This window comes from Pocillopora verrucosa, chromosome 2 (genome assembly GCF_036669915.1).
Source record: "Pocillopora verrucosa isolate sample1 chromosome 2, ASM3666991v2, whole genome shotgun sequence".
Lineage (NCBI taxonomy): Eukaryota > Metazoa > Cnidaria > Anthozoa > Scleractinia > Pocilloporidae > Pocillopora > Pocillopora verrucosa.
Genome location: NC_089313.1, coordinates 7,128,076 through 7,147,067, shown reverse-complemented (window position 1 = coordinate 7,147,067; position 18,992 = coordinate 7,128,076). Strand labels below are relative to the sequence as shown.

The window sequence follows — 18,992 nt, the reverse complement described above, 5'->3', positions numbered from 1 at the left end:
GAGTCTTCTTAGGGGGATCAGGTAAACTTAATCAATTGACTCAACCAAAATCTTCCAACCCTAACCATGACCCCCCCCCAACCACACTCACACACAACAAATAATATTAATATTATTACTTCATTCTTTTCTTAGTTTCTTTCAATAAAGGCTGTTATCTTGGACAAGAACTTACAGCTAGGACTCATCACACTGGAGTCATTAGGAAGCGAACGGTTCCATTTAAATTTATTGACCCCAAAGCAGATGCAAGCCACTTTGAGTCAGGAGCAAGAGTTAGGACCTCTGATGGGAAAGCAGCTGGCAAGGTTTGCATGATATATGGACAGTATGGGGTGGGGCTGTTGAGACTGGAACTGATAAAGAAGGAAGAGGCACTCCTTATAAAGAATAAAGAGGACAAGGATATGGAAGTTATTGCATCATTGCCACATTGGTGGCCTGAAGATAGTCATGGCTTTGTGTGAAATGCTCTGAGTGATAAAGATGCTGGTAGGAATTTTAATCAGATCCATTTAGCCAAGAATGATGAGTTGTTACAGAACTTAATTGACTTGCTGTACTTTATCAGAATCTTGTGTCACTAGTGATTAACTTTTGTCTGAGTATTTTTGTCATTGCTTTTATGAAAGTCTTTAAGAGGTAGGAACTCTTGAATCATGTAGAAAGTGCTTTTGCACATCAGTGATTCTTTCATGAGCACACCTTTGATTTAGCCACTTCAACTGCAGAACTCAAGCACTTTGGGAAAGGAGTCCGATCTACAATTTTACAAATTTCTCTTTATGTGACAGATTACCACAAGAATAAAAGAACTGTTCATTTTAAAGGTGGACAACATTTTCAAACCTGTTGTGATAATCTTGTATGCGTATCACGTGACACTTAATTAATTAAGCTAGGGATTTGATGACAGTTGGGTTACTTAAGATTTAAGTGTATAATTGAACTCAGCAGTAATGGCAGACTTGTAGTAAGAATGTTCCTGATATAGAAAATCAATAATAGTCTGCTGAAACAATTAGATAAGGAATTGCCCAGGGAAATTGTGCATGCACATTTGGGTTGGAACATCCTGTGACATTGTGTGATGGGTGTAAGCTGTTAAAATCAAGTTGACAGGAAATAGCTTGGGATTTAGTAAATTCTTGAATAAGTAATATCAATCTTGGATTTACATAGTTTAGGCATGTGTTTTCATTGTAATAGGAGATAAATAGAATTGTTATCTCGTAACAGAAGAGACTTGAGATCATTTGAATGTAGAAAGTTCGGATATTGTATGGATTGTAAATAACTCAAGAAATTGGAAAGATAAGTCCTATTGATTGTTGAACCAGCGCTCTGCAGAGATTTTCCTTAACGCAATGGAGAATTCTGCAACAAAACTGGAGCTGCTGTGCTTGTCAGATAAGTACCATTGAAACTCCTCCCCAGTTCCTGTATTCATCGGTGGCATTTGTATCAGGATGGGTAAAGGGCTGCATCACCCCTATCTTTCATATTGTGTATTGGGAAACAAACTGAAAATAATGCAAGTATAACCTGTTCTTTCCCAAGATCTAATCAGTAATTCTCCTTACTGTCTGTCATACAACTCTCTTGATGTTAATTTAGAGAATTTGGTATTGGATCAACCAATATTTCCCTTGTTGATATTTTTCTTTATTCTCATCACTTGTCTGCTTGATACTGTATTGATGCTGTAAGGAGAAATTCGATCTTGGTCACTTATGGGAGTTAGAGGGATTCTTAAAATATCATTTTCAGGGTGTGAAATTGCTCCTAATACAGGCGCCAATGCGACTACATTTTTCACTTTGGCGACCAAATTCTGAAAATGAGTCGCCAAATTGGCAACTGGAATGTTTCATCATAACCTTATCAAGAGATATAGCGAATTAAAAATATTTGCAAAGGCAAATTCACATCAAACTTCCTTGTTATGTTTGTTTCCAAAATGCAGCAGATGCATCTTGATCGATGACTAGATGCCATCATGGATTTAGGTGAGCTTGAAAGTTGTATATCATCCATCCTAGTGTCCACTTGCTGACAGCGTAAAAAAAGTTTTGTTTGTCTAATTATTGACTATACTTTGTAATTAGATAATTATTGATGATTCTTTTGAACTCTTATCTGACAGTTTGATTCACCTATTTAGGCACTAGAAGGGGGAGGATGTTGGAATGGAATGTCAGTAAGAATCACTTTATTATCTCTATTTCTATGGTTGCTGGAAACGTAAAGTACACCATGGAAGTAAAAAGCTTCAATTAGATCAATCATTCTTAAAAATCAAAGAATACTGTGGAATTATTTGAAATTTATCATCAGACTAAGTACTGGTAACAAAGTAAGCAAAGTGCACTGTGTTAAACTAACCATTGGTTAGGTTTCAAAGAATTTGGGGCATGCCAAGCACTTTTTATAAGCATTTAACAGATCTTTCACATTTTTTACAATACAAATATTTGTTTCTCTTCAATCCCTTGTTAGAAATATTTCTTAACTCAATATAGCTCAACCACTGAAGAGTACTCTTAAACAATCACACACAACAAATTTGAAGTCATGCCATTTTAACAGCTAATTTGTTGTTAATGACAATGAGTTTTAATGCTCTAAGAACCTGAAAAATAATAAAAAGGAACATTAGCTAATGGAAAGAAGTTCAAGTTTGCACAACTTGAACAAGCTGATTATGCTTCAAGCTGAAAGCAGTCTATTTTGCTTACACAGTAATCTAGTGTATAATCTCTCTTTGCCAGTAAGCTAAATTCTGGAGCATTACAATATTACTTAAGTGTTATTCCAATTTCAAGGATTAAATTAAACAGAAATGCACTGACACATAACTATAGGTTGCTCTCAACATGTACAGAAAATAAAATTAAAAAGTAGCTATGGCAACTCGTGCATAACGTACTTAACCACAGATGAAACATGGTTGTGAACTTGTAATTATTGGTCTCGCAGCAATGCAAGGTTATTCTAATTTCAAGAGCCAACTCAGCAGAAAAATGAATTGATATGAAATTTACAAAAACTGCTCAAAATAGTATCCTGCATTTATTGAATTTCCTTTTGCAAAATTTGTCAAATTTAGATGCTGCAATTCAAATATTTCTTTGCCCACACAAGCCAAATTCCTTGATTTCCCATTTCCTACTTCACATTTCACCTCACTGATGTTCACTTAATATTTGCTATGTAACACAATGATCTTTGTTTACAGGGTTTTCTCCAGTTTGCATCTGATAACAAATCTGAAAGTTTTCTGCCTCAGAATGAAAATTCCTCCAATGAAAATTCCTCCAATCACATTTCATGCGACTGCAAGTTTTTTGACAGATTGAAGCTAAAGATATGCAGCAACAAATTCCACAATTTTTGTTTTGTCAGAAAAGCCCTGGATTATTTTCATCTGTGTAATGAATGCCCATGCATATTATCAAATACCACCATTAGACTCTGACTATTCATGGTATGTATCACCTCTGTGTTAGAATAATTACGACCATGTGCATTAAGGTTGATCAACTATTGCATTAAAACAGTTAATGGTTTCTGCTTGTTATAATGTGAATGTCTGTCTACTAAACCATTCATTTCAATCTGCTTCAGATCAGTTGAGGCAATTCACAGTATTAGATCTGTGTCTGAACTTGATAAATTCTTCACTTGGAAGGTGATATTTAAAGCAACAATGCTTGGTACAAACTGTAACAAAGCCTCTCTATAGCCTTATGTACAGTTACAACTCTACTATGGTTTTGTGCTTGGGCTAGTTCAGGACAACTAAGTACCACAAAGTCTACATCTTTGTGAGTGAGGGAGGGACTCATTTGCATATCTGATTCTCCATAAAGACTTTGCAGGTGTTTAAAAAAAACCCTGTGCAGGATTGATGAAGTGTAGATGCTCAAGATGAGTTCTAAGTAAATCATTACAATTACCTTCAACTTAGCTTCTCCAGTTGCTCCAGTAACCTTAAGTCCCATTTTTGTCATGTCCTTGGGAGTTAGACTTGAGCTATTATTAACAAAAATACAGTTACCCCTACATGTATATCATAACATTTGTCTAAATTAATAAATCTCTGACTCTGCTGTAAATCAAAACTATAATAAAATTCTCAAGTGTGATTGGTGATCACCAGCCTGACTTTAGCACTAATGAGACAGTGTATGCATCATGCACGTCATTGGACAATGTAATAGGACAGTTGACCCTTAAACTCCCATGTGTGACCAAGCCAGAATTTCTCCTTACAATATCAATACAATATCAAGCAGACAAGTGATGAGGATGAAGAAAAATACTATTTGGGGGAGTATTAGTTGATCCAATACCAAATTCTTGAAACCAACATATCGCAGACAGTAATGAGAATTACTAGTGAGTTGAAGGGTGAAAGGGACAGTTAACACGTCATGCCTGCACGGGTGGACAGAAAAAGTCATGTGCACATGCTGTTGTATTGCATTTTGCCGAGTTAACTTTTTACTTATGAAAAGGTATAACCAATGGCTAGTTTCTTTCTCAAATTTTGTCATAGTTTTGATTAATTGGTAACAGGACTAAGTTATCCAATTCTGTCTGTAGTCATACTTGTGATTAACAAGTCTGACTCCTCCTTTACTGTTGTCTAATTTTTTTAATCACCTGTATGATTACAGACCAAATTAGACTCCACTTGGTCTTAATACCATTAATTATTGCCTTGGAGTGTGATTGACACTAATATTATCACTGTTAGGAATTATCCACATACCTGTGTTTGTTTTTCTTAAAATGATGAAACAGAACCTCATAAACCTAGCAAAATTATCAAGTTAGTTGGCATCCACTTGAAACCAGGACAAAGTGTGGACCACTTTTCTGTAACAATTATTAACCACACTCATAGTATGGTACAAAGAACTCATTTTCAAGCCAGGCCGTATATTAGGACCACATGAGACAAGTCCCTTGCATGCTATGAACATCTGAAGTGTTGAGAGTGTTCTTTGAGACAGTGAGGAAGATAGTAAATTTTGATTTGTTGTCAAGTATAGGTAGTTCTAAGAGATTTTTCATCAGCTTGGGATATAGAAAAACTCAGATTCCCCTGTTAGGATTTTCACCTTTTTGTGGGGACTTTATGCGGAGGTGTGATCAATAAGTGATTGTTATGGGCAAGACACACATAAAAATGATAGAATATTACTAACAGCACAAATTATCACTTCAAAATTATAATTTTGCATGGTCTCTTTTTCATCATACCTTGTTGACATCCTGAAGTTTTGCCCGCCCTCTCACAAGCTCTGAGACTGTTAAAAATTCTCTCTCATCAACAGGAATGAACTCATGTTTCCCTCTAATAACAGGTTTTGTATCAGACTCTACAATAAAATAGTTAACCTTTTGTAAATTTTCAAAACAGTTTCTGTTAAAAGCTAGCCAAGTAAAATTTAAGGACAAAATGGCATCTTGCATCAATTTCAAATTTCAAGGAAAGGTTTCTTCAGAAGCTGAGTGTTTCTGATGCTGTGGAAATAATTACCATGAGTCTGTAAAGTCCTAAGTTTTACAATTAATCATGAGACCAACTATAATTCCAAGAGATTGCCCATAGCTTAGAACAGAATCTTGCTACTATAGCATTGTTTTGGGCTTTAAAGTAATGTTATTTTATAACTAATATGTAATCAAAACAGCCTTTAAAATTGCTGAAAATAATGATTACAAATTTCATAATGGTCATTTAAAGAAGGAAGTAAAAAAATTCACATATTTCAGTTTTTGTTAATAACTTTCTAAGAAAAAAAGTAAATTATTAACAGATAATTTTTCTAGCCAAGTAAAATTTAAGGACAAAATGGCATCTTGCATCAATTTCAAATTTCAAGGAAAGGTTTCTTCAGAAGCTGAGTGTTTCTGATGCTGTGGAAATAATTACCATGAGTCTGTAAAGTCCTAAGTTTTACAATTAATCATGAGACCAACTATAATTCCAAGAGATTGCCCATAGCTTAGAACAGAATCTTGCTACTATAGCATTGTTTTGGGCTTTAAAGTAATGTTATTGTATAACTAATATGTAATCAAAACAGCCTTTAAAATTGCTGAAAATAATGATTACAAATTTCATAATGGTCATTTAAAGAAGGAAGTAAAAAAATTCACATATTTCAGTTTTTGTTAATAACTTTCTAAGAAAAAAAGTAAATTATTAACAGATAATTTTTCTCAGGAAATTATGCAAACACTGACACAGCACATTGGAACATCATACAGTATAAACCTTGCATTACTTGCTTTGAAATACAGTTGTAGATATGTCACCTTGCTGGGTTTTGTTCTCTGTGCCTTCAGTTTTATTTTCTTTGTCTTCTTCATCAGTGCTCAGCTCAGAACTAGCAGTCTCTTTATAAGGTAAATTAACAGACAATCAGTTGTGTAAATTATTTCTCAACTACTGAAAACAATTGGTATCAAAAAGCTTCATGCAGTCCAGTCCCAATAACTTGAAACCCTGCCAACTTAAACTTCAGGCCCACTTGAACCAAAGTGCATTTCTCTATATTTCCCTAACACATGCAATTACAGAAATTTCACCCTTGGCAAATGAAATCAAACCTTCCACTTGTTGTGCCTAAACAGTTTTACACTCTAAATCTTGACCATATTTATCAGTTCATGAAAAGTAAAAACAAATGGTACTGTAGTTCACAGTACTACAACCATAGCAAAGTCACAATCAAATGCTTTGCCTTTTTTTTCTGCATTGCCACATGAAGTAATTCCTAGTCATTAAGTCCTGACAAACCTTTTCTGATTACAGAAGGTACTGATGTTTGTAGATACTGCTCATCATCACTTTTTTCCATGACCTTTTGAGTAAACAGACACATTTTTTTGCAAAAAGCACACCACACAACACTGTAACATTATTAAGAATAAATATTCAGGTAAATGAGATTCAAAACTCACTAGGGGGATGGATGCATGTGCATTAAATGTATTTTGCAAGTATCGGCAAAAAAGTCAATCCATTGCAAAAATAATTTTACTCCAAATAAATAATTTTTTCCACTACACAGACTTTCCCCCCTGTTTTTCAAACGATTAAAATCACTTTCTGCTCAATAAATCTTTTTCCAGTGGATAGTGTAGTACATTTGTCAATACTTGTCACCATACAGCAATTTGTCCATTTGCATAGTATTACCAGAGTATACAACCTTCAAACAACTGGATGATGTATAGTGCTTGTGCATCCAATTTGATGGGGAATCAGTTTGTAATTGAAATAGCTGAATGTCTTACCAAAATATCATAAATTTTAAATTGTTGATACTTTTGCTCAGATAATTAATGAAATCTTTGAATATGGAAGCAAAAGGTCAATTCTAAAACAATGATTTGCAGTTCATTTTGAGAAACAATCCAGGATAAAAATATCTGTTCTCCTAGCAAACATCCAAGGTTATTTTTGTTGCTATGAGAAACAAAATGAAGTGGAAACTATCCAAATCACAATAGAGGATAACCTGGCATCTCTAGAGGATAAGTGTTAATTCTTTACCCCTTTGAGAAATAAGCATCTAACTTTTCCCACCAATATCACAGCTGAGTTAAACATCAAGACGATGAGACAGGGCGTGAAATTAATTTTTTTTTCTGATAGCCACTTGGCTCCTAAATTCATCAAAGTGGTAGCCAATTCATAAAAAGTTGGTCGCCATTTTGAAAGACAAACAAAACCTTTTTTTACGCTGTCATTGTTCTAGAAATTAAGTTAGGGAAAAGATCTTTAACGTGCTACAAAGGGGACACTAGGATGGATGATATGCAATGTTTAAGCTCACCTAAATCCAAGGTGGTGTCTAGTTATCGATCGAGATGCATCTGCTGCGTTTTGGAAACAAACTTAACGAGGATTTGTCTTTGCAAATCTTTTTAATTCACTATATCTCTAGGTAAGGTTATGATGAAACATTCTAGTTGCCAATTTGGCGACTAATTTTCAGGATTTGGTCGCCAAAGTGAAAAATTTAGTTGCATTGGCGCCTGTATTAGGCGCAATTTCACGCCCTGTGAGAATAAAGGAAATTGCTGTGAACTAAAAAAACCTTGATTGTTACACAAATTCTCCTTGTAAGCATTATAGCAAATGTATAGAAAACAGGAAAGAGAATATGCATACTGATTTTAGGGTGTGAAAGGTTATTACATCTAATCCCTTTTTACTATGCAAACATGGATAAGTTCTAGCTGGTAATTTAGTGTTAACAACTGGGTTAAAACGTAAATTAACCACCGTAAAGGGTAAAAAAGCTGACATTTCGAGCGTTAGCCCTTCGTCAGAGCGATTGGCGAAGGGCTAACGCTCGAAACGTCAGCTTTTTTACCCTTTACGGTGGTTAATTTACGTTTTAACCCAGTTGTTAACACTAAATTACCTGCTATACTCTCCCACCGACGCAGCACCACAGTTTCTTTAGAAACTTACCCCTTTATTCATATTCTAGCTGGATGAGTTGCTGGGCTCAATTGCCAACTTTACTATCAGTAGCATCCATATGTGGGAAAGGGGGTAAGTTTTTAAAAAACTGTGGTGCTGCAGTAGTGGGAGAGGATGATAGGGTAATTTTGTACTATCAACTGAGTTGATGATGTAAATTGGCCACTGTAAAGTTTCAAAGCTGATGTTTGGAGCATTGGCCCTTTGTCAGCTTTGAAACTCTTTGTAGTGTCCAATTTATGTTATCAACTCAGTTGATAATACTAAATTACCCAAAAAATGAGGAACATGTTTATGAACCTACCTCAAGGCCTGCACATTTTTGTGAATGACGCAGAAGATCCTGACATGCTAACATTTGGTCCCTTACACAAGCTTGTATTTCCTGTTGTTTTGCAAAGTAAAACACTAAAATTGAGAAGAGCACTCAATCAAAGATTTTCTTTGTTCTCCCAAAAAATTTATTTATGACAATGTCTTTAGATATTTCTGTTACTGCTAACAAAGAGGCAATGCTGACAAAGGATAAATTCAGTGAAGGTTTACATGATTTCTTGGATGTACTGTAAATAATCATAATATACAAACCAAAAGGTGTGTTCCAGCAAACATGCCTACAAATAAGATTTTATACTTGGTTCTGGTTTCACTCACCTGTTGTCGAGAATGAATCTCTCTTGCTTGTTCTGCAAGATTTTTAAATTGCACTTTAGCTTGGTTCATTCTTTGTAGGAGCTTTATGGGGTTGAGCTGAATGTTCAGAAGCAAAAACATGGCAGTATTATGCAATTGTTTAACATAACTGATATATCAATGATCTCTGTGTTAACATCAGTTGTCATTTGCATATTGATCAAACTTTGTTGAGGTTTTGCTCTAAAATTTTATTTTGAACAAAATATGTTATGGTTTCAATGGAATACATTCTGCTGTCATGAGACAAGTTGAAAGATCTTAGGGGCAAGTTTTTCAATAGGCAGCTTACTCACAAAGGTGGCGGGGGAGGGGGGGGGAACTTGCAAAGGGAGGAAACTTGCAGCTACTGCATACACAGGCAATGAATCATCATAAATACTATCAGTCTTGCTCAAACTAGCAAAAGGATTTTAAAAAAATATGGTGACATTAATAAGAAAAATATAAGCAAATAATTACATAATGAATTTATAAATGAACCTGCTCTTGGCCATTGTCTGAAAATTGCTGTGAAAATTCAGTTTCCAGTCGGAGGGAGATGTAGTTGAGGTCTGACTCCGCCTTCTGAAACTGGTTACAAAAGAAGAAATTTGACAAGTGTAATTTTATGGTATGGGTTGGATGAGCACTTTCACTTTGAGCTCACCCAGAATTTTTTTTGGTTTTTTTATTTTTTTTTTTGCACAGTAAATGCAAAAAATTCAAATGCAGAAAGTACTCCAACCCTGTTAATATGCACTAATCCCCTCGTATAGGTAGATAACTGTTCACGTTATGTACCGATCGGCTACCCAACACCAATTATGAATAAAAAAACATCTTTTGGCTTACAGCTAAAATTTACGTATTGCAATTATTTCTTCACTCATGGTCTTCCCAAAATACTCGGCTACGACTCTACGGTTTTTACCACCCAAGATGGCCTCCAAATTATGATATTATCGCACCAGGGAGGTCTGTCGTTAAAAAAACCCGTATATTCATCATGATTATATGAAAAATTGGACTGAAACTGTCCATTTGGACGCTTGTCTCGATAACTGATTTTTTCTTGACTGGAGCAACACATAAATCACACTTTTTCAAGGGTCTTTCAACTGCCGACAGGTTTAGAATCTGTTTTCCCCATTCTCGATTTTCGTATTTGGCGCCAAAATTTGCCAAAAAAACTAAGTTCATAGAATGCACTTCATCTACCATGAAGCTAATAGTGAGCAAAATGACGGTAAAATTCCCTTGAATTTTTGAATAAAGGTAGCAACGAATCTAACAGAGGCTCAAAAAGGTGATTAAATTTACCAAAGCTTCCAGCTTGTCCACTGCCGGTTCCATGGTTCACGAATTTTTGAAGAAATTAGGGTATGTAAGACACACAAACAGTATCACAGAAGCCCCGAAAAAAAGAATAGGTCCGCATCACGTACCGATAGAGCCCTGAATGGCGGGCGCACTTTTGGTTCACTACAGGTGTTATCATTTTCATTTATTTGCCTCTTTTCAGCAATAATGATAAATAAATTGGCAGTATCATAACTAAAAGTCGTGGAGACTGTCAGAAACCACCGGGTTTATAGGAAAGGCCACCTCACTTACAACAATATATTTGGAAAACAAGTGCGGCGAGTCTGCGGCCTAGCCAATTCAATGATTTTTTTCAATAAAAAAATCTGGAATCTTCTACTTTCAACAATGCAAATGTTTCTAACCCTATCATTCCATTTATTGAGATAAGAAAATCTTCAATAGCGAACATTACTTCCTTTAAGTTGTATCACATATTGTTAATGTCTGAAAAGCATACTATTCTGCCATCGAATAGTATTATTAGCCCGTCATTCCGTGGCATTTAGGAGTTTTTAACAAGTATTCCACGCGTTCTGTAGCCTTTTTTTGGCGTGAAGAATGGAGAGAAATATGACCAGTCTCACTGGTAATCGCTGGTGTTCACCAAACATAAGTGTGAAGTTGAGTACTCTTGGACACAAACAAATCCTCTTTGTCAAGGGGTTTTGTCCTCACGCACCCGTAATAAGTAAGCTTAAGTAAGTGAAACAATTTCAGGTACGCCAATGTCAGGAAGGCTACTTATGAAAATCTTTTTAGCCAGAAGCTTAAGTTGAAGTGCCTGACAAAATTAATCATGAGCCAAGGCTGTACAAAGAATGTAACAGCCAGCCAGAGACTCTACTAGAAATATTAACGGATCAGTAACTTTTCAGCATACGTTTCAACGGACAAAACAAACTACTCCTTCCCCCTAGTTCGACGAAGCCAATATGGCGTGTTTGAATGTTTGTGCGTCTGAATGTTGGCCTCGTTTTGGAAGAGGATGGAACAGGGGGAGGGGTGGGGTGAGTCCGTCACATTATCAATTCTTTTAAATTTCGTTCTTACAGTCATGTGAGAGAAGAACATCTTTCATCTGACAAGCGTTAACAATTGAGGCTATACCTTTTTTTAGTTCATAAGAGTTTTTGACCCTTACCTTGACCTAAGGAACTCATCCAGCTTGATGACAAATCAGTCTTTGATCAACAGTGAAAGTATTTCAAGGGGCTAGCCTGCCTATGTCTGCCCTCTTTGTAAAGAGAAGTTTCAATTCATCGAAATAAAAAACCGAAAGGCCAGTAAAAAAAAAAAAAAAAAAACGCTATTAACGCAGGACATACCCACTTTAGAAAAAACCTTCCTTAATCCATGTCTCCCGTCTCTAATCAATAAATCAAACAGTCAACTTATCGAATTCAGTGAATTTATTTAAGTCGTGTGGGTTGTCTGTCATCTTGCGACTGAGTTAAGCGGATTGTGCGCTCAAGGTTCAGCTTTCGCGGTCTTGAAATCTCGTTTTATTTTAAGTGTGTTCCCATCACCTACTTTTCAAGCTAAACAAAATCTGTTCAAAAGAGCAGCTTATGGGCAAAAGAAATGTTCAACCAGATTTTCTTCTCGCCACTCGCCACAGTGCCGTGCTTATGTAAACTTATTTAATTATTTACATCTAGAGAGTGTTACAAAATATACACACTTGAGTGAGCAGTACTTTTTTTTTTCATTAAAAAGGCACTAAAAAAGTTCTTTTCATATTATTTTCTTCTATTTACCTTAAATTTCTTTCCTCCGAAATAGAAGCCAGAGGAAAGTAGTGTTACCCTTTAACTCTCAGAAGTGATTAACATAAAATTTCTCCCTATAATATCCATACATCATCCAGCAAACAAGTAATGAGAAGCTTCAAATTTATCAGGTTTAAGTTTTTGTCTTTATCTGACACCAAATTCCTGTAAATTAATTACAAGGAACTGTGTAGCAGCCAAGAGGGGAGAATTAACAATCTTGGGAGTTAAAGGGTTAAAGAGCAACGTAATAATTTTCTTCCAAATATATACGAAAAAAACCAACTTAACTTTACAAATAAATAGCTATACAGAAGCGCGATTATAAATCGAGTGTCGAACGAAATCAGGGATTTCTTGAGTTAACTTTGCTTCGTTCTGTGATTGGTCAAGAAATATCGTATCACTTTCTCCACCAATCAGACGCTACGTAACACCATTAGTCATGTGATGACACGTGATATCCAACACTCCTGGCACATGAGTTCACATGGGCTCCTTGTGGCGCAGTATTTTCCTTTTTTCTAAGACTGGCCTTAGTGGTTCCTCTGTTTTCGGTCTGACGACACATTTCAATCGAAATGCGCTCTAAAGCAGGGAGGGGATGATCACCCTACGCCATACCAAGGGTTGTGCCGAACATCGCATGGAATAACAAAGCTGCTAAATCGTCTAGAAGAGTCCGTGTCTCAGTAAACGTCTTCTCTGACGACGCGGAGAGCTTTGCGTGCCGTTACTTGTTGTTGGCAACAATATAGAGAGGAGACGATCTAAGTTTATCTGTGGCTTTGGTCTTTTCTCTTTCACGCATTCGTGATCCTCACAGATAAGTCGTGCTTCGTCGCATGGACAATCGGTGTCAACTTCACAAAAATTCTTGTAGATACGGTGGCACTGAAAAATAATTGGTTCTGTTTAGTATACAACAAATCACCAAGGAAGTCGTTTATTTTAAGAAATTTCCTGTCAACTAAAGTACTCTAATGCCCTCTCGCAATTCAACCCAATCCCCAAGGACCTCCTCAAAATAATTCTAGAAAGATCGTCGGAAGTTGTTCTCAAACTGAGGGCGGTCTATTTATAACATAACCTTAGAATGACAGCTGGAGAATGGGAAAGTCGAGAATAAGCTTTTCATCATAATCTTTGGAAATTACATAATATTTCTATGAATTCGGACTCTGTTCTATCACCGCAGATTCCTTTCACGGTATCAGAAAGATCTTTCAGTGTTGTAAAGTTATCGTTGAAACAGTTAACCAATGCAACTTACTGGCTGCATCCTCTGGATTATGTCCCTAAATTCTTCCTTCTCGCATCGAAATCGGGTATTACATATCAAGGAACTTTTGTTGTGACGGTTAAGACATGCGCAATCGATGTCTTCACTACAATTGCGACCGCGAATTTTGCCACACTGAAAAACAAACGGGAAAGAACATCGATCACAAACAGCACACATTGGTATCTCTAAAATCCCCCGTAACGTTTGAACTCATGACCCTCAGAGGAGGGCAATTTTGTATTTTACGCCGACTGAAATACGGCTTAATAATAAAAGTTAAGTTGACGAGCACAGATCCGTGTGATGTGATATGTCGTCAACTCAAAAGTCCCAAGCTGTGTGCACGAATATTTCAACATTTGAAAGGCTAAGACGTGGAAACCCGAGTAATATGTTAAAATAATTCAAAAGGAAGATAAAACGTTTTCATCACTTGGACGCAACGAGAAATGCTGCCAAAAATTCCTCATAAAAAAAGGAGCGAGAACTTGAAGACTGCTACACTTACGAGCACATAGTCTGGAAAACGTTAAGATGAAAAGGCGTTATTATCCTTCCCTCAACCGCTGGGCTGATGAAACAACGAAGTAGCCAAGGAAAGGGGGAAGGTCTAATGATGTATCTTACCCCCCTCCCCCTGGTATGTCTAAATCTCAGTATGCTCTTAAACTCCAGTGGGTCGCTAAAGTAGCCCCCCGTTCTACCTTCTTAACCCCCCCCCCCCCCGCCCCTCGCGTCAAAAAATCTTGTCCAATTCACTGCATGCTGCGTGATTAATTAGAGACGGATAAGAGCTTTCATCATTATGTCATGGAGAAGGAATCCTTAATCCTTTCAAGAGCCTAGCATTATAACATATAGGTCATACACGTGTCAACAAAAACCTGCACACGCCAGAAAGAGATGGAAATGATAAAAATTGTGTAATGAAAACGTCATCGGAATGTACAAGAACGAAGACATGAGTTATATAACAGAACTCTCTCATGTGACGAAAAACGCTTGGTAGAAACAAACAAACAAAAATACCAAAGAAAAATAATGGAAAAAAAAACGTGGGGATAGGGCTTTCTTTCGATAATTCAGTGATGCAGAACTAAAAAGGAAGATTACGATTGCTCAATATTTCAAGTACGGTCCCCCACTGGTTTTCTGCCAAAGTAATAACTAAAACTTCAGTTTTTCTAGGAATATACGATACGCTTCAGAGTCATTTTTTTGTACATAAGGTGCTTGCTGTTTAAATAAGACACACATTACCCAACTCAGCCCTTGAGGAAGTAGAGAGCAAATACAAGGAGCTGGACGGAAAGCAGAACAGGAAAAACAAAACTTACTTTTGGAGGACTTGGTGCGGCTTCAGTCCAAGCCAAGAACGCAAACACAACAAAGAAAATATTCATCGTCTTTACTGTAGCGCACTTTTCAGGCAACCTTGAACCAAAGGAAACAGAAGAGTATTAAGAACAGAGAATGGGTCAGTTTACCAAGACTTGTTAAGGCGATGACTACAATTTTCGAGGATGGTTGTTGAATGACGCGTTTTAACAGATCACAAGCTGAATGATCCTTTGAAAAAATACCCCTTTGCCTTAAGGTTAATGTTAAGTAACATAAATGGGATTATTACGGTAATATTCGGCAAATCTGCTATCATAATTAAGAGTGCACTGTTGTTTCTTGGACTCAATAGTCTACAGGTGTCAAAAGGCAGCCCATTTTATCACGAACGCGCAAAAGATTGCTAATTTTTTACTGAAAAACTCAATTGTTTACGTTTTTAACATGAGCTGTAAATTATCGGCTCACAAGCATCGTCTTAACTTGCAAATTAGTGGAGAACAACAAGAAAATTTCCACAGATAAAGGAGATTCCCTTTTTTTATCTTTCAACATTGAGTAATTTGACTGCACTTTCTTCTGCGCAAAAGCATCTTAAGTAGTCTAAATTTCATCATAAGAGGAGCATGGAACGTGAAATATTCGACAAACAAAGAACGTTTTTTATGAGGAAGATCAGTCACTAGAGTAAATAAAGGATCATAAAAAAGACTATGAACATCCAAGCCACCGCCCTCGAATTTAAGACATAATGTCACGGAACATGAACACTGATTTTATATGCTTTTTCACATTTCGCGTAAAATTGTTGCTGGAAACGATGGACTGGATAAAAGGATACATAACGAACACAGTAGCAGGGTGAGAATTGAATCTTAACAGACTGGTTAAGACTGCACCACGAAAGAAAACTTAACAGGAAAAAGATACCTATACTCTCGCGTACTTTTCCGGCTCCGATCGAATTGAATAAATCTAACAAAAAAGTAAAAACCATTTCCTTTTCACAACAAAAGAAAATATTTTCAAATTTATCCTTCCTTGGCTGAAAAACAGACAACAAAAGCTCAACTTTTGCCATTTGCCTCAAGCGTAAACATGATTTTTTTTTCTTATGTCCATAAAATACCTCTCGAAAACTTGGCATACCCAAGACGTTGTTTCCATTGTCCCATGAACTCTTAATCTTTGATAATACGTCTGTACAGGTCCTTCAATAAAAGTGGTGCGAATCTACCCCTTGGAACTTATACATTTTCAAGACATTCGTGACAGTATGGAGAGACGGAGTCGTTGTTGAGAGATATCTTTGTGCGTCACAATATCGGTGAACTATATTTAGGTGTAAGCAAAAGGCAAATAGATCAAATTTTTGACCTGCCGAAGATATAGATTGCCAAATAAAGAGAGGTGTAGAAAATCGAACAACCAGAAATCTTGGGGGAAGAAGCGAAGAAAATTCAAGCTCTGACGGGAGAAATCAACACTATGCTTCCAAGGTACTTGTTAGGCATCACTACGATCTGAGCACGATGCCACATGTCGGCAGAGAGGAAATTCTAAGTTTAAACATACTTATGCCTCAATAACGATAATTTATCACGTCATTAGTTAAAGAACTCATATTTAGAATTAAGAAACACTGAGCTAAAAGCATAAGAAGATGTTAAGCAATACCGAACATTTGCTCCGAGTGCAGGAAAAATGTGAGTTCTTTGTGAAGGCTCCATCTTGAAATCTTCCAACTGTGACGTCGGTTGGTCAGAAAACTAGCTGATAAGCTTATTAATATACTCGGTTAATACGGAACAAGCATGCTGCGTTGTACCAACAAAAGCAATTCCGAAAGCCTCTCGTAAGAAGAGAGAGTGAGATGGTGGGATTTGAGTTCGGAGGATAGACCTGTTTGTAAGCGGTTGGATGTGGTTGGAAATGCGTAAAACTTGAGGGGAAACATCACGTTTATACCATTTTCCTAACAGTCTAGTCACGGGAATTCAGAGACATGCAATAAAAACAGTTAGAGGAAGGCGGAAGATTGCAGAAAGGAGAGGAACATCCGTTCTTGTTGTTTGAAATGACGCAATGGCAAACCACACTAACTCAAAACAATTGATTGTGAATTTTCCGTTTTCTCGCCTACGCCAGCTGTTTACAACAATTCTGTACTATTTCCAATACCTAGAGCTGCTACTTAAGTGACACATTTTTCTTTTGCGGTTGTTTGAGAGAATGCGTTAAGTACTTAAGCAGATGAAACACTGAGAGGACAGGATGGGCTCGCGTGTACGACTCATATCCGCCAGGAAAAAAACGCGAGCATAACACGAGTTTTTAAGGTGAGTGAGGACAAAAGAAAAAGCCCACTCGACAAACGCCGAATTATGAATAATTCAATGGCTTGCTGAGATGAAAGCGTATTTCTTTACAGCGCAAAATAACTGCGGTTTGACACACAAACTAACGGAACAAAGAGAAATATTTGTCTTCGCCAAACATAACTGTGGTTTCATACCAACTTGTCGAGTGCGCCGACTTCTGTTTAAATTATTACAGTACTAAGACATTTCAAGAAAATTTTCTGACGAGAAAAAAAAACAGTCCTTGTTAGTCAGCCCCTCCCTCCCCCTCCCCAAAATAAAAAAAAGGAAAAAAGAAAACTGATAGACGCGTTGTTTTAATCCAGGCCGTTACACAACGATTAAATGTCCTCAAAAATTTGCCCTGTATTTTTCTGTACATCTTTCTTTTCAAGAGATGTTGGTATACTTCATATGAAAGGCGAGGAAAGTTGAAAATGAATTAAGATCACAAAAACATCATGGCATCATAACTTCCTGAATGTATAGCTCACCAAAATTATAGCAGAAGAACCTGGCTTTCGTCAATCTCGATCTATGACATGCAACTGCCAAATGAAAACGTATTCTCGTTTACTTTTAAAGACACGCGGATAATTAGGAATGGCTGAATAAGGAAACATATTTGATTAAACGCATTTTTTTAAAGCAGAGAAGTATAAATTTCGGATATGAAAAAACAATTTAAAAAATGATTGATTCTTACGCTTACGAAAACAAAATGGTTAGATATCTATCCATTATACTTTTAATCTGCATAGCTTTAGCTAAAAGTTGATGGTCCTTCTTAAAAGGGAAGGAAACTAAATAACCACATTAACAAGTACAAAAGAGAGTGCATGGCGAAGGGAAATAGTAACATTGTTTAAACAAACCACGTAGGCAGTTTTCGCAGTAATACAGAGGCAGTTGTACACGTAATTCACATGAAAAAATTAAATTGGGTTCACACTTCATAAATACCTTTTAAAGAACTTTCTCAGTCGGATACTCGAAATCAAATGCTCTCTCTCTATTGCTTCTCTTGAAGTGTTTTGTTACAGTGTAAGGATTGTGTTTGACCTTTCCTTCACTGACGTAATAACCGAACTACTTAATTCCGAGACGATTTAAACATTTATACTTGTGCCGAGACATATCATGCCGAATTAAGAATGTCTGACATTCACTGAACAATACCACTCCTTCAAATAGGGCTACCACAACTAAGTGAATGCTTGAGGTCAACTAACCATGAATAGAAAATGAAATACTTCTGTGATTTGTAATGTCATACCTCACGTGTCTTTTATGTTCCTCACTATTCTTCTATATTCCTTGTTTTGTTTGGTCCACCTGCTTTTAAAAGAAAGGAAAATAACCCAATGATGAAAATGTGCCGTGAAAGGCACATCCAGAAGTGAAGAATCATTCAATGCTTCTTTCAAAGCTTACGTTACAGTGCATTGAGAATCTTTCAACAGTAAAACACGGATCAAAGCTATCATCCAAAGCAACTAAGCCGGAATGAACGAGGAATTTTGTTTACGAATTTTCTAGAAATTAAATCACAGTGCCGAACTGTCCAACGAAACCGTAAACTATGAGTGCTGAAACCATCTTTGCGCCGTAAAACATCCTGCCGGATACAGGAAATCCTGAATTCCGACTAAATGTTCATCAAAGATCGATCATGATCTAAA

The 18,992-nt window shown here is 36.5% G+C and overlaps 3 protein-coding genes across 13 annotated transcripts in view; 1 reads left to right on the top strand and 2 right to left on the bottom strand.

The window, feature by feature from the left end:
- LOC131787780 (putative transferase CAF17 homolog, mitochondrial) overlaps positions 1-1,461 on the top strand; it is a 2,372-nt gene extending 911 nt beyond the window's left edge. Inside the window, exon 2 of the mRNA XM_059104857.2 lies at positions 136-1,461. Coding sequence (XP_058960840.2) covers positions 136-467 — 332 coding nt within the window. The 3' untranslated portion in view covers positions 468-1,461. The remainder of the gene's footprint in view (positions 1-135) is intronic.
- A 731-nt stretch (positions 1,462-2,192) lies between these two features.
- On the bottom strand, positions 2,193-10,546 carry LOC131787781 (spindle and kinetochore-associated protein 2). Its single transcript, XM_059104858.2, has 10 exons — positions 10,511-10,546; positions 9,692-9,781; positions 9,170-9,265; positions 8,820-8,900; positions 6,818-6,881; positions 6,334-6,414; positions 5,272-5,390; positions 4,778-4,821; positions 3,960-4,035; positions 2,193-2,632 (listed from the first exon to the last, which is right to left on the bottom strand). Exons 1-10 carry the CDS (start codon positions 10,541-10,543, stop codon positions 2,573-2,575), a joined length of 744 nt encoding a protein of 247 aa, XP_058960841.1. The 5' UTR covers positions 10,544-10,546; the 3' UTR covers positions 2,193-2,572.
- Positions 10,547-11,946: 1,400 nt separating this feature from the next.
- The window catches only part of LOC131787762 (RNA N6-adenosine-methyltransferase mettl16), a 48,664-nt gene continuing 41,618 nt past the window's right edge, over positions 11,947-18,992 (bottom strand). For 5 of the 11 annotated variants that reach the window (XM_066162103.1, XM_066162102.1, XM_066162097.1 and 2 more), the window contains 4 exons: positions 18,587-18,648; positions 14,947-15,043; positions 13,598-13,741; positions 11,947-13,218 (listed from right to left, as the gene is read on the bottom strand). The gene's annotated coding sequence lies outside the window, so the exon portion shown is untranslated. The remainder of the gene's footprint in view (positions 13,219-13,597; positions 13,742-14,946; positions 15,044-18,586; positions 18,649-18,992) is intronic. The other 6 variants (XM_059104839.2, XM_066162099.1, XM_066162098.1 and 3 more) reach the window with 2 other exon arrangements.

Bases quoted from the DNA above. Each gene is read 5' to 3' on its own strand.
- LOC131787781 (XM_059104858.2), bottom strand. From the start codon at position 10,543: ATGGAACCGGCAGTGGACAAGCTGGAAGCTTTG. The intron at 4,036-4,777 runs GTATGTGGATAA...TGTTAATAATAG, and splicing joins TTTAAGAAAAACAAACACAG to CTCAAGTCTAACTCCCAAGG. The intron at 2,633-3,959 runs GTAATTGTAATG...ATTATTTTTCAG, and splicing joins CTGGAGAAGCTAAGTTGAAG to GTTCTTAGAGCATTAAAACT.